Source organism: Carassius gibelio, chromosome B17, assembly GCF_023724105.1.
Source record: "Carassius gibelio isolate Cgi1373 ecotype wild population from Czech Republic chromosome B17, carGib1.2-hapl.c, whole genome shotgun sequence".
In the NCBI taxonomy this organism is placed as follows: Eukaryota; Metazoa; Chordata; class Actinopteri; order Cypriniformes; family Cyprinidae; genus Carassius; species Carassius gibelio.
Genome location: NC_068412.1, coordinates 24,747,506 through 24,760,919, shown reverse-complemented (window position 1 = coordinate 24,760,919; position 13,414 = coordinate 24,747,506). Strand labels below are relative to the sequence as shown.

Below are 13,414 nucleotides of genomic sequence, written 5' to 3'. Positions count from 1 at the left end.
TAAATCTTGGACGGTCTGTGGGTTAGGACATTTTTACAACTATTCCTTAAAGTATGAGCATCAGAAACAGTGACAGTGAAAACACACTAATAAAAGAAATACAAATAACTCCTCTTGTACATTTAAAAATACTATTCACTGCATTCAACCAAACATATGCTGCTTGTTAAAAACTGCAGTGTATGTTGGTCTAGTCATAAAGGCTGCCAGACAGACGACCTGAGGACTCTGTTAAACATTAACCAGAAGCGTAAGATACCTGATCACAGGGGTGGGATCCCAACGAACCTGCCCTCTACCTCTACAGGCCAGTTAATCATTAACACCGCCACAAAATGCTATCAGATGGGAAATGTAAAATAACCTTTTAATAGACAGCATTTATCTACAGACAAAAAAAGTACATAGAGACCGCAGCCAAAGCAGAGACAGACATTCTATTGAAGGGTGTCTTTAGCAACCTGAGCTGTATACAAGCTAACGACCGACCACATCCCACTGACAACCATTCCTTTACGTCAATCACTCAATCTGACAGTTGCTGATAAAGGCCGTGGTTGTTTCAATATGTCTTGTTCCCTCAATAGAACACAGAAATATGAGAACACACCCAATTTTGAACACAAGCACCAAAGTTATGATCACTTGGTCATAAAAAAATGAGTTTCTTGCACTGAGCCTGGGCTGGAACGCTGCTGGGTGTTTGGATAATCAATCTACAAAATGTATTTTACTGCACAGAATGGAAAGACGGCTAATGCAGCGGCTGCAGTTTGCTCTGTTTTGGGGATAAAGTCGCTTAATGCCACAGGCGTTATAAATATCACATAAATTCAAAGTTTCCATCTAGCAATATAGCATAACTGCTGGTGTTATCAGCATTGAAGGATTTCTGAGAATAAGTCATTTCAGCTCAAAGGGCAGGGGCTTTAATGAAAGGGGGAAAACACAAGAAAATTGAAATAAATGCCACTGATAATCAGTTCGCTGAGAGATGAATGATTAGAAATCTCTGTGAAGATCAGACAACTTACTACTGTTTTACCTCATATACAAAGTTAATAATAAACACAAATACAAAATACAGAAATGAGAGGGTCTCAGCAAAAGACTTCTTCAAATCTGTTTATATATGTTTGAATACTATGCATTAAATAGAGAAAAAATGACAGTAAAGACATTTATAATATTAAAAAAGATGTCTATTTCAAATACATCCTGAAAACAAATTGCTGAAAAATTCAGATGAAAATTCAGCTTTACCATCACAAATTAAAGACTAAAATAAATATATATATAAAATAAATAAATATGTGTGTGTGTGTATACAAACACACAGACACACACAATTATAGAAAGATAAATATATATTGTAAAATATTGTAAAAACAAATTATTTTAAGGTAATGTTGATGCTACTAGGGGTGCTCCAATCACGACTGGAATTGAGAAGATGCGCAAATCCACTTCATTTTCAGCGTTTTTTGGCGCATCTTCTCTATTAACAACGGCTCTGTGTGGTAACAGCTGCTCTATGTGAAATCACGCACCTGATGGAATTAACCGCTGATTAGAGAACCGGCTTTACTGACGAAATGCGCATTAACGATCGGCCGATCGTGAAAGGAGCACCCCTAGATGCTACTCTCTAGATGTTTAAGGTTTTTATTAGGGATGCACTGACAGGATTTGTTTTGGCCGATACTGATTTTAACAAACAACTATTGGACAATTTCGATACCGATATTGGTCAATTGCATAAAGCAGTTAAAAACAAAATAACATTTTTTTTTTTTTATCTTTCTTTGGCTATAATAATAATAATAATAATAATAATAATAATATTAATAACAATAAAGTACAGCGTTTTTTTTTTTTATTATTAAAAAAAAACAAGGGACTTGATCTGGTAGCTTATCATAGCCAATACAGTATCATATTTTCTACATTTTGAACAAATGTATTAAACAAAAGAAAATACTGTCAACGCTTTAAAGACATTAAAGTATGCCTATTTTTTTTTAATATATTTGCAGAATGGATAAAAAAACTACTCCTTTAAGTGTTTTGAGAGGAAAAAACTGACTAAATTAGCAGGCTGAACAACACATTTTATTATTACCGGTAATATATTATTATTATTTTGTTATCATTTATCATCATAAAAAAATAATGTAGGCTAAAACACCGGTAAAAAAAAACAAAATATTACAAAATATTTCAAACACAATTAGGCTATTTTAGTTCCCTTCTCTTCACAACAAATCCTCTAAGTTGTAAGCCTGAAACCGAAGCTTACCTCTCTCATTCTGCACAAATTCAAATGTTTCCATATTCACAATGTATCTGGATGCTAAAATATGATTTATTATGTAAACTATAGGCTTTATTCTTCACTCACATTTTCGACATAAAACAGTACTGATGAACTGTACAGCTTTTGCAAAATAAAGAAAACTGTTTTCTTTTCCATGAACTTCAGAGCACGTTACAATGATCCAAACTCAGCACAATATTTTTTTTGTTTTGTTAATCTGTAATGATTTAAGTGAAATACATTTTGTATATAGGCCTCTATAGTCCCTTTTATGTAAGCCTTTCACTGGTTGGATGCATCAGCATCACATTTGCATATGGCCATACTATGCTGTCTGACAAGTATATTTTGTACAGATTTTATTTTGTTTTGGCAAGTATTTAATTATTTTGCTCAGAGAAAAACATTGGATTATGCAACAGACATGCAACTTATTGTCTCCATGCAGTTAATTAATAAACCATTGTTATCAGCCCTTCTCATGCTATTTCCGATATGCTGATGGCTTTAAAATAATCAACAATTAGCTGATAAATATCGGCGGCCGATATATCGGTACATCCCCAGTTTTTATTTCTTCTAATTTCATAAAGGAAACAAGATATAATATGATATCAATGAAATTATGAAATGTGTTGATTTTTTGATGAACGTGCCATGGAAGGCTGTTTTACAGTATGTTTACAGATCAGTTTAGGACCATTTAGACCAGTGGGTCAGATTTAAAAGATCATAAGAAAAACTTGAAAAAATACAAATAAAATCTGATTTCAGCTGAAAAATCGAAACTGAGCTCTTTGGCTTATGGTGTAGTGCAAGAGTATTGGAAAAAGAGAGCTCATGTTTGTGTATATTGTATCTGCTAATGACTATCGAGCTGCAAGTGTTGACAGGTCGAGCTGTTAGCATGTGTGATAATGAGCGATCACTGGGGAGTTGGACCGCATGGGGACCGGTGGTGTTAATACATGTCTATCCAGCACGTTTTCCCTCCTGGCTGACACTCAAACAAAGCACCTTAAATTCAGAGTCTAACCTCTCCTGAACAGGCCGGCCAATGATAACCCATTAAAACAACCCACCCCAAGTGAACAAAATTGCCTAAGTGTTTCTCTTTATCAGCGGGGAGCGTGTGTACGCTAACACTATTCGGAGCCAGTTCTATCAGAGTCCGAGGTTCACGCCGCAGACATTTTTTTCTTACACCCCATTCTCTCTCTCATCTGTTCACTGCCCTTTCATGTGACACAGACTGTCTGTTATCCTACAAGACAATGGAGCTGGTCAGGCAATCCTGAGAGCAAACACACGCAGCCATACTCTGGCCTTTGTTGGGCCTGGAGGATTCTCCTTTTAAAGGTTCAGCGCTGCAGTCACATTGGCAGGGGCTGGGGACCAGCGCTGGACACCCTGACGAACACACAATGCAGATTGTTTGAGGAAATACAATGTGTTCCTTCTCCTCCTCCTGCTGGGAAAGACAGAAAAGACTACAAGAGTGAGAGCTCTCTTCTCAGATTAAGTGAGTTTGGGTGTGTAGCACCAGACGCTGAACTGAATTACTTTACAAGGACAGTTTTCAAAACAAGCAGTTCGTAGAAGCCTCAGCTGAGCACCCAACATCATGCACACAAAAAAACAATAACAGTTCTTCAGATAACAGTGTTCTTTTCTGAATATTTAATAAATAATAAATAAATTATATTAAGGATAATTATGAATGATATATTTTTAAATCTGCTGTTCTTTTAATTTATTAAAGAATTATTATAAAAATGAGTCAGATCTTCACAAAAATATTAAGCAGCACAATTGTTTTCAACATTGATAATAATCAGAAATGTTTCTAGAACAGCAAATCAGCATTAAGGAATGGAATGACGATGATGAAAATTCAGCTTTGATCACAGGAAAAAATAGCATTTCAATATGTATTAAAATAGAAAAAATATTTCACAATATTACTGTTTCTTTTTTTTAATCAAATAAATGCACCCTTGTTGAAAATAAACCTCTTGACCCCAAACTTTTGCAGAACACTATTGTTCATTGATAATTCATGCTTGTCCATAAAACACTGACTAATGTTAATTTATCCAACTTAAAATGTTAAAAATATATATGTAAAAACGGCATTAATGTAGATGAAAAAAAAATATTGTTGTAAAAGTTCTCCTAAGGCATGTTTAGGTGTAAAACCCTTATAGAGTGAAACACAAACATGCAATCATGCACAACAAGATGCGGAAGAGATCTAATAAGATGTGACAAATGCAAATGGAAAGTCCTTGATACACGGATGTACATCTCAGTGAAACCGGACACAGCTCACTTAACCAGCACGACCAGTTTATGAGCCAAATGTATTTACTCCATATCGTCTATCAAAGACGTCCTCACTGACAGATAAACCCCAAATGAAGCAAACAAGCCCTTTGGCTGGAAGACAAGAACCAGGGAGGGAGAGTCTGTGGTAGTCCATCACGACCACTGGGAACGCTTTGGTTTGGTTATTTAAGACCCTGACTATCATTTTGAATAAAACCTTAAATAAGCAGCATTCAACTTGCAGGCCAAAACAATCAGATGTTAGGTGGTGCCGAAACGTTTGTGGTCAATGCCTCTGGAGGCTTTTTTGCACTGAGATCCCAGCGTGGACAGACCTCTGACAGCGTCTGCGATCACAAATTCACGAATGCTCCAATCCTTGAGATCACGAGTTTGCGGTAATCTAGTGACTCACTGACAAGTCGAGCGATTTATTTTTCTCTGGGCAAAGCAAACAAAACACATAAAAGCCCATTTCAATGTTCATAATCTGTTATAAAGCTGGATGATGATGACTCAGTGCATGATTCATACTTTCTGCCTCTATCAGTAATGAAATTAGATTAAATGAGTGACAGGCAATGAGGGTCTTTCTAAATTATGGAAGTTTTGTGATGCAGAAACCACCTCATTAACAACTATTCTACTGCTGGCTGTCAAACACACAACCAAAAGGAGTTAAACAAGAAAAAAGAAGGTTTGTATTGTGTACTCCTAACGTATCTACACAAAGGGTTTGAAAAAAATAGGTTTCAGAAAATAACCTTCTGGTGAACAGTTCTTAAAAGAACCATTTTTCTCCATCTGAAGGCCATTTTAATAATCTAAAAAACCTTTTTAGACTTCTGTGCAACTGAAAAGATTCCATGAATGTTAAATGTTCTTCACAGAACCAAAGAGGCCAATAAAACATTTTTTAAGAGTGTAAGTAAACAACGGTACTAGCCTCAACCTCATAACACATATGCATATCACAAAAAAAAATGAGAATGGGTCTCTTAAATAGTTGGATGGGAAACCAGGCTGCAACAATGAACGTTTGTAATATAAACTAGTCAAAAGTCTAACTAGACAAACTATATGTGGTAACACTTTAGTATAGGGACCAGTTCTCACTCTTAACTAGTTGCTTATTAGCATGCCTACTATTAACATATTGTCTGATTATTAGTATTTTAAAGCACATATTCTGCATGACTATATTCTACATCCCTAATCCTACTCAATATATTAACTTAACAACTACCTTACTAAATATTAATAAGCAGCAAAAAATGTATTGAGGCAAAAGTCATAGTAAATGATTTGTTTTTAGTGAGAACTGGAGTTTAAAATAAAGCATGACTCACTTTAGATTAGAAAACTCTAATCATGTTTAACTAGTTGCTTATTAGCATACATATTACTAGCATGTTGTTTGTTTATTAGTATTTACAAAGTGCATATTGCATGACCATTTTCTAGATCCCTTAACCCTATTCAATACCTAAACTTAACAACTTCAAACAACATCCTTACTATCAATAAGCAGCACATACGAGTTTATTGAGGGAAAACTCTTTGTTAATAATGCATATGTGTTCTCTAAAAGCATTACCAACTATGGTTCTCGTGACAGGCATAAACCTCAAGAATCCAAAAATGATGGACTGGACCCTCCAATACAAAGCCCTCTTGGTTCCTCACCTCTGGAATGGCATGCAAAGGCTTTCTCCTAATTCCTGCACTAACATCAACACATTATCCATCACCTGGATTATTACAATCCTTCAAAACACCTTGCCCTGCACCTTTGTTTATTTGGAAGTTCATTGAACACTTAAGGCATGTCACAGCAGGTCCATGCGCCGCCACAACTCAAACAAACTGTAAAATGCATCAAGTGAGTGGTTTAAGGAGTTACTGTGCAGTGTGAGGTGGTTCACCTGTGATACCTGCGTAAGGTTTGCAGCTCCTCTTCCACTGTGTGACTGTGCAGCAGGGCTTTATCTCTTTCTCTCTGAGCTTCTTGAAGCTCCTCTTCAAGCTGTAGAGATTGGAGAAATGCATGTCAGATCATATCACGCTCTGTTACAACACACTGTACATGTATCAGCTCAAACAAAAAAATTAAACCTTTAAGAAGCACAGAGTTACACGAGGAGAACAGCAGAACCAATATGGGTTTTACCAATGAAAAAAACCCTTAAAATATATTGATAAAACAAAAAAGGAAATTAAATAATGCATAAATATTTTTTTTTAAATGAATACATAATTTTTATTTATTTTTTTGTCTGCTAAATTAACGTCAAAGAAATACATATAATTCCATGAAGAGAATAAGCACACAGTCAATATGAGTTTTACTAATAGCAAAAGAAAAAAAAGAGAAAAAATTAAAAGAAATAAAACAAATGAATTTATTTCATTCAAACAAATACATTTTTTGAAATGAATACATATTTAATCATTAATATTTATTAAACCTCCAAGTAACGAAAAAAATCACATGACTGAAGAGTAAAAAGAAAAAATATAATGTTGAAAAAAAGAAAAAAAAAGAATGCATAAATAAAAACTGTTCAAATGAATATGTAATATTTAATTCATATTTACTTTATGGTTTCCTAGCTAAAAGAAAATTCTTAAAAATTGCTGAAATGAATATATAATATTTATGCATTAACCACATTTTCTAAATGCTGGTAGACTGTGAAACTGACAATGGGGAACTATTAAAATTAATTAGGCAAGCGGATATGATTTTTCACCAATGAGGAATCAAAAAAATACCAAATAGTTGACGATCAATTGTCCAATATATTGACCAATACAAATACTAAAAATATGATGCAAATCAATTGTTGTAACATTAATGAATTAAACCAAATAAATAAAAAATGTTGCATGAGCATTAACGTAAGGGGTTTCTCCTACTGTCACGTAAAGCATACTGGTCTAATGAAGAGCAATCAAACGTTAAATAAAATCATTTCATATCTATGGGCTCATTTCACTGTTTTCTCAACTTCAGATTGGGCAGAACTCAGCTTTTATTCATCAACAATGTCAGACAGATAACCATCTGAACCCCAACTGAACTTCATTCATTGGTTCGTGTGCACACAAGGAGAGACTCAGTCTGAGGGGGATCCAATTGACTCTATTGTGTCCTAACTCAGCACCTACTCAGCAGCGGTGTGTCGTGAGACCGAGGGATCCCTGGGCCGGTGGGTGCGGGGAAGGCCGGATAAACACTGTCCCCTACCTCGCAGTGCCTAAACCTGCAGCACTATAAAGCCCCTGCTAATGACCTGCCGTTGAAACAGATGTATTGATGGCCTCGTCCTATCAACAGCTGGGTGAGCAGACAGACACAATGGAGACTGTCTAAACAAACATGACAACCTGTGCTACTGTAAAGGCCCGCAATATACTCCTGAGAGACGAGGGAGGACAAAGACAGAGAGAGTTGGGGAGATAAACGAGAAGAGGGGGCTTAAAAGAGAAAGACAGAGGATCAACATGTCCGTTTTCTTTTCAAGAAATGGTTTACCCCTACAAAAATGTATTTACATTTATTTACCGATCTCCCTGTTATTCCACACTTGTATGGGAGGGAAAAAAATCTACTTTCAAACAAGACAAAAAAGTGCTTGTGTGTAATATTAAGGTAAAGTATGCTCTCTTTTTCATTCAAAGCAATCATATTACATCAGAAAATGTCAAATATAGAGCACAAGACGTGAACTAGACTACATAAAAATACAGCCCAAAGTACTGTTAATATAAAGAAATGTTGAGCAATGAATGACAAATTGCATTTAGGTTTGGAATGACATGATGGTGAGTAAATAATGACAATATTTATATTTCATTGTTGAACTATTCCTTCAAATGAATGCAAGACGTGGAGTTATCATAAGTGCTGGAGATGAATGACTCTATAACGTTTTCTATACCGTAGGGTTTGTTGAATTGAGGTGTGTAATTGATAGGCTTGGAATTTCAAGAGTTTTCTTTAAAAAAAAAACATGAATGCTGTTCATGCCTTATCTTTGGGGTGTATCATAAACTGCGATAAAGCTTGAAGCTTTCATCCTACTGGATGCATTGTCTGCAAAACACATTCAATTTGGCACCTCTTTGAAACCAAGCTGTATCTTATCAAGATGCATTGGATGGGAGTTTCTTTTTCACTAAAATCAACTGGAGCACAATAGCCAAAATCCACAATGCTTGCGACAAAAGTGCGACATGCCCAGCTAATAAAAAAAATTCTAAAGAAAGTTTTGATAAATGATCCCATTAAGTTTTGAAAACATCATGTCCTCTGAACATTTAAAATGTCCAGTTTTTTTTTTCTGGGTTATGTGAGCGTTAGAGAAAGCATTTTTAAATTTTGCAAACATTATTGGAATGTCACTTTAGAATGTTTTTGAACCGTCTGAATCTAGAAAGCAGCGACACTTACGTTTAATGTCAAACAAACTAAAATAACTTACAATTAAAATGTTTCCGAAAAAGTTCCAAGAATGATGAAGAAACAGTTTTAATGAGAATGTGTTCTAAGAATGTTCTATGTTTTAAAAGTGTTCAAGGAACATTTTGCTAACATGCTCAATAAGTCATGAAAACGTAATTCTGACTGTTCTCTGAACATTTAAAATGATCAGAATTTTAAATGTTTAAAATTAATATTTTTTTTTTCCACTTTTTCACAAGAGAAGGTTCATTTTCATAATTCGGCAAACATTATGGAAATGGTACTTTTGAATGCTTTCTCCACCATCTGAAAAAATAATAATAGTAGGTAAAAAAAAAAAAAAAGTTTAAGAAAAAAAAAAAGTTTTTGTGCTTACATTTTTTCGACAGTGTTATCAAAAATCAGGCAACCTTAAATTCTATTAACAAAATTGGAATAATAACTTAACTTTATGAGAACATTCCCTATTAGCTGTGTAAGCATGTGTACCGTTATACCTCTCTTATGCGGCCTGTGATTAAAAAGCTTCAATTGCAGGCTAAAGAGACAAATGCAAATACAATCTTTGCATGCTATAGATAAGTCTGCATGAATGTTTTCTCGCCACAACGAATGACTGTAACGGAAACAGATATATGACTCGAACGCCCAATGCATTTAAATCCCTGAAACACTTTTACCCATAAGCGCATGCAGCTTCCGCTGGTGCAGGCCCAATCATTCTAATTACTGGAGTGCAGGTCTCGCAAGTCAAAGAGAACATCAAAAAGCCTCAAACCTCTAAAGTCAATATGTACTTTTCTCCAACAGGGAGGGGAGCTCGACTTCAAAGCCCAATTCTTTTAATCATATGTATTTTATCAGCATTCATTACAATATTATCCAAATTAGGTTCCCAGAGTAACGTGTTAACCTGTAGAGATTAAGCCCTGCAAAGGAGGGTCGCAGCCTTGACCTTTATGAGTGAGCGTTTGGTGGGGCAGAGGTGGGCTGGTCGTGGCCTTTCTGACCCAGTGGGGAGAGGAGGATGTGATGGAGGTTATCAGCGGTGTCACAGTCCGCTCTGTCGCTCTAAACTAGAGCTCATTTAATGCTGTAAGGCCGGTTATCATGTCAAAGGTCACAGAACACTGCCACTTAAGCGGCTGTGCAAAATGTTAGATGGCACATATAAAGGAAAACAGGATTTTTCTCGCTCTTTTGAAATAACTTACAGTCCCGAAGCACGTCATTCAGACCATTTATGAAATCTAAGCTGCAAAAATTTGTTAAATCATCATGGTTATTACATCTTGGCAATAACCACATACATAATCTTTGTTTTATTTACAACCTTAAAAAAAGAAGATTTTAAAAAACTACACTTTCAGATAATATAATATTAATAAAATAAAAGTCCACTTAAGTGTACTTAAACACTTTCCTGTTTCTTACACTTAAGTAGACAAAAAAATGCACTTTGTAATAATGTCAAATCAAAATTTTTAATTGTTAAATTATTATGTTTTAATAATCTGTTGTCATGCTTTAAAGTACACTTAACGTATTTCGAAGGTTTGACTAACATACCTTAGCGCATGTAAAGTTTATATTTATAGTTCATATTCACATTTAAAGTTAATATATTTTAAAATGTACCAAATTACTTCATCAATGTATTTAAATATGTGACGTATAAGTTCCAAATGAAATGACAACAGCAACGAAATGGTCATAAATAAATGAAAAATAAATACTTGTCAGTACATTCAGCAGGACACATATTTCAGACTATATAGTTAAAATTTCAAAATTATGATGATTTAGTTAATTTCCACTCATGTGGGGTAAAAAATATAATTTAAACTATAACACATTCTCATTTAATTGCAATTAACATACACTTAAGTATGCACTTAAGTATATTCTTTTAACATATTTTCTGTAATAATTGCAAAAGTATGCTAAAGTGTCTTTCTTTTTCAAAAAGGAAATAGTATCTCTAGCCTGCACTTTTCCATCTTCTAATAAATGCATTAAAGTATTTGCTAAACTATTACCAAACTAATATTCCTAGAATTTAATTTCATTGTCTCACATGTAAAACAAATGTGAACTGGACTCAACAGGCGTTTCATTATAAAGAACTAATCCAGTGAAACACATGCACCCTTCTCTATTTCCAAGCCTGTGTCACCTGATGGTGTCTGATCAAACAAATTCATTTCGACACGACAGAGACAAAAGACTCACATCCTTGTCTGACAACAAAGAGCCCAAATACATGAGAGCCCTCCTCCGCAGAACACACTCATAAACTCTCTCGAAACAGTCAGCAAAAAACAGCAGAGCTGATGCCCCTGGCTTTAAAACACCTATAAGACCCACACCTTCTACAACTAAAATATCTGCAAAGAATTGCATGCTTTGAAAGAGATTATTATGCAATCTTTATGATTACCCACTATCATTTATTTGAGGGAGAATGAAACCAGGACATGATGCGGGTCTGTGCAAATGCATGATGTTTGTTAGGTCACAGTTCAGACATAAAACAAAGAATAAAAAAGAAAAAGAAAATGTCAGTTATCATCATTTATTAATTCAAAAACTTTATGAATTTCTTTAATCTGTGGAACACACACACACACAAAAACATTCTGCAAAGTATTTATTTTATGTTTACTCCATTATTTATTCAATTGTTTAATTAATTACATTAAAAAAATTGAATAAAAAATATAGTTAAAAAATTACAAAATTGAGGATTGGGTGGCTTTGTGTTTTATTGAAAATACAGCTTTCATATAATATAAATAAATATGATTTTTTTGTCACAAATATCAATTATTGAATGTTTAACCAACCATTTCTATAAAAAAAACACTTTCTTAAGAGGAAAACAAAGGAATTACATAACATGCTTTTAAACATGCTTTTTAAAAGACACCAATGCACCAATGCACAATGCACCAATTTTCTATTTGTAAAAATGAAAAAGTTATCTGAGATTGACCACAACACATTTTGAATAGTCAAATATGTATGGTATTAGATTCAGTAAATAAGTCTATTTTGGAATGGTTACAACAAGCAAATGGCACCCTTTTTCTACATGACAAAAGCATATAATGAACAAGGACTATCAAAGTCATAAAAGCACCAATAATATATAATTAAAGCAGTTTGTATAGCTTAACTAGTTTTCTATATTTAAAGTTAGTTCATTCAATTCTAAACATTGAAACGCAAAAGATGTTGGTATTAATTCACAGGTATTACATCTTGCAGGTTTGAAAGAGATTTGAGGGCTACAGCTTCAACTTTGTGTTCCACAGGATTTCAATATTTCTATCTAAACAGAAGGGCATTTTTGAGGAAGCTGACAGCAATATGACGATCCACATTAAATGGTCCATAAGGATAAGAGCAGATGTAATCAGAGTTAAAGGTGAGGTCTAGGCCTAGAGAGTGATGGGGGCAGGAGCAGGCGTGCGAGATCACTTCACTGCTGTCAATGAGCAGAGAAAAGCTGCAGAGCAAACACAGGTGCTTCTCGTCCACATCCCCCACTCAGCATTTATTTCAGAGAGACTCCAAACTAAAGCCAGCCAACAAAACACTATATATATATATATATATATATATAATATGAATCTGTATTATGTTAATGCAAGCAAATTCTAATCACTACAGACTAACTGTAACAAACAAAGTTTGATCATTTTTGTCCCTTAATGAATCTTGCACCTTTCTTCTCATGAAATTCGCATAAATTTGTTCCCGACAAACCTGCACACACATTTCAAATTATTGTCAAGGTTTCCTGTTAGCATATCTTTTAAAATTAAGAGTCTAGATGAAATCATCAGATCATTTAACATTTTCTGTCTCTAATGTGGAAGGAAAAATCTGAGAAATTCTGCAGAAAAAGTGCTAGCTAAATAGCTAAAAATGAACATGCAAGGGGTAAGGATGCACAGATTAAATGTGTCACCTTAAAACACATGCACACCCATTTATAAACCTTCTGGCTATTTTAGATGTCATTTTTTAGTCTATGTTGACTATACTGTATGGCATCTTTTACTGTGGGCAACTGGTGGCCACAAAGAGAGCTAAACCACGACAAAACTGCTTGATACACTTACAGTGGTGACTCTGAGATGGCTGTTGAACAGGTTCTTGTACCGAGGTGAATATGAGACAGACTGAAGAGATAAGACAAGGAATAGCCCCGGGTGCAATCAACTGACAAAAGTCACGAGCCAAAAAAACACTCTGCAGGTGCTTTGCTGCTCTGGTGAAAAATGACGATGAAA

At 34.7% G+C, this 13,414-nt stretch overlaps 1 protein-coding gene across 4 annotated transcripts in view; it reads right to left on the bottom strand.

The window, feature by feature from the left end:
* The window catches only part of mipol1 (mirror-image polydactyly 1), a 68,598-nt gene that overhangs the window by 10,093 nt on the left and 45,091 nt on the right, over positions 1 to 13,414 (bottom strand). For 3 of the 4 annotated variants that reach the window (XM_052581372.1, XM_052581371.1, XM_052581369.1), the window contains one exon: positions 6,571 to 6,671. In XM_052581372.1, coding sequence (XP_052437332.1) covers positions 6,571 to 6,671 — 101 coding nt within the window. The remainder of the gene's footprint in view (positions 1 to 6,570; positions 6,672 to 13,414) is intronic. The other variant, XM_052581370.1, reaches the window with a different exon arrangement.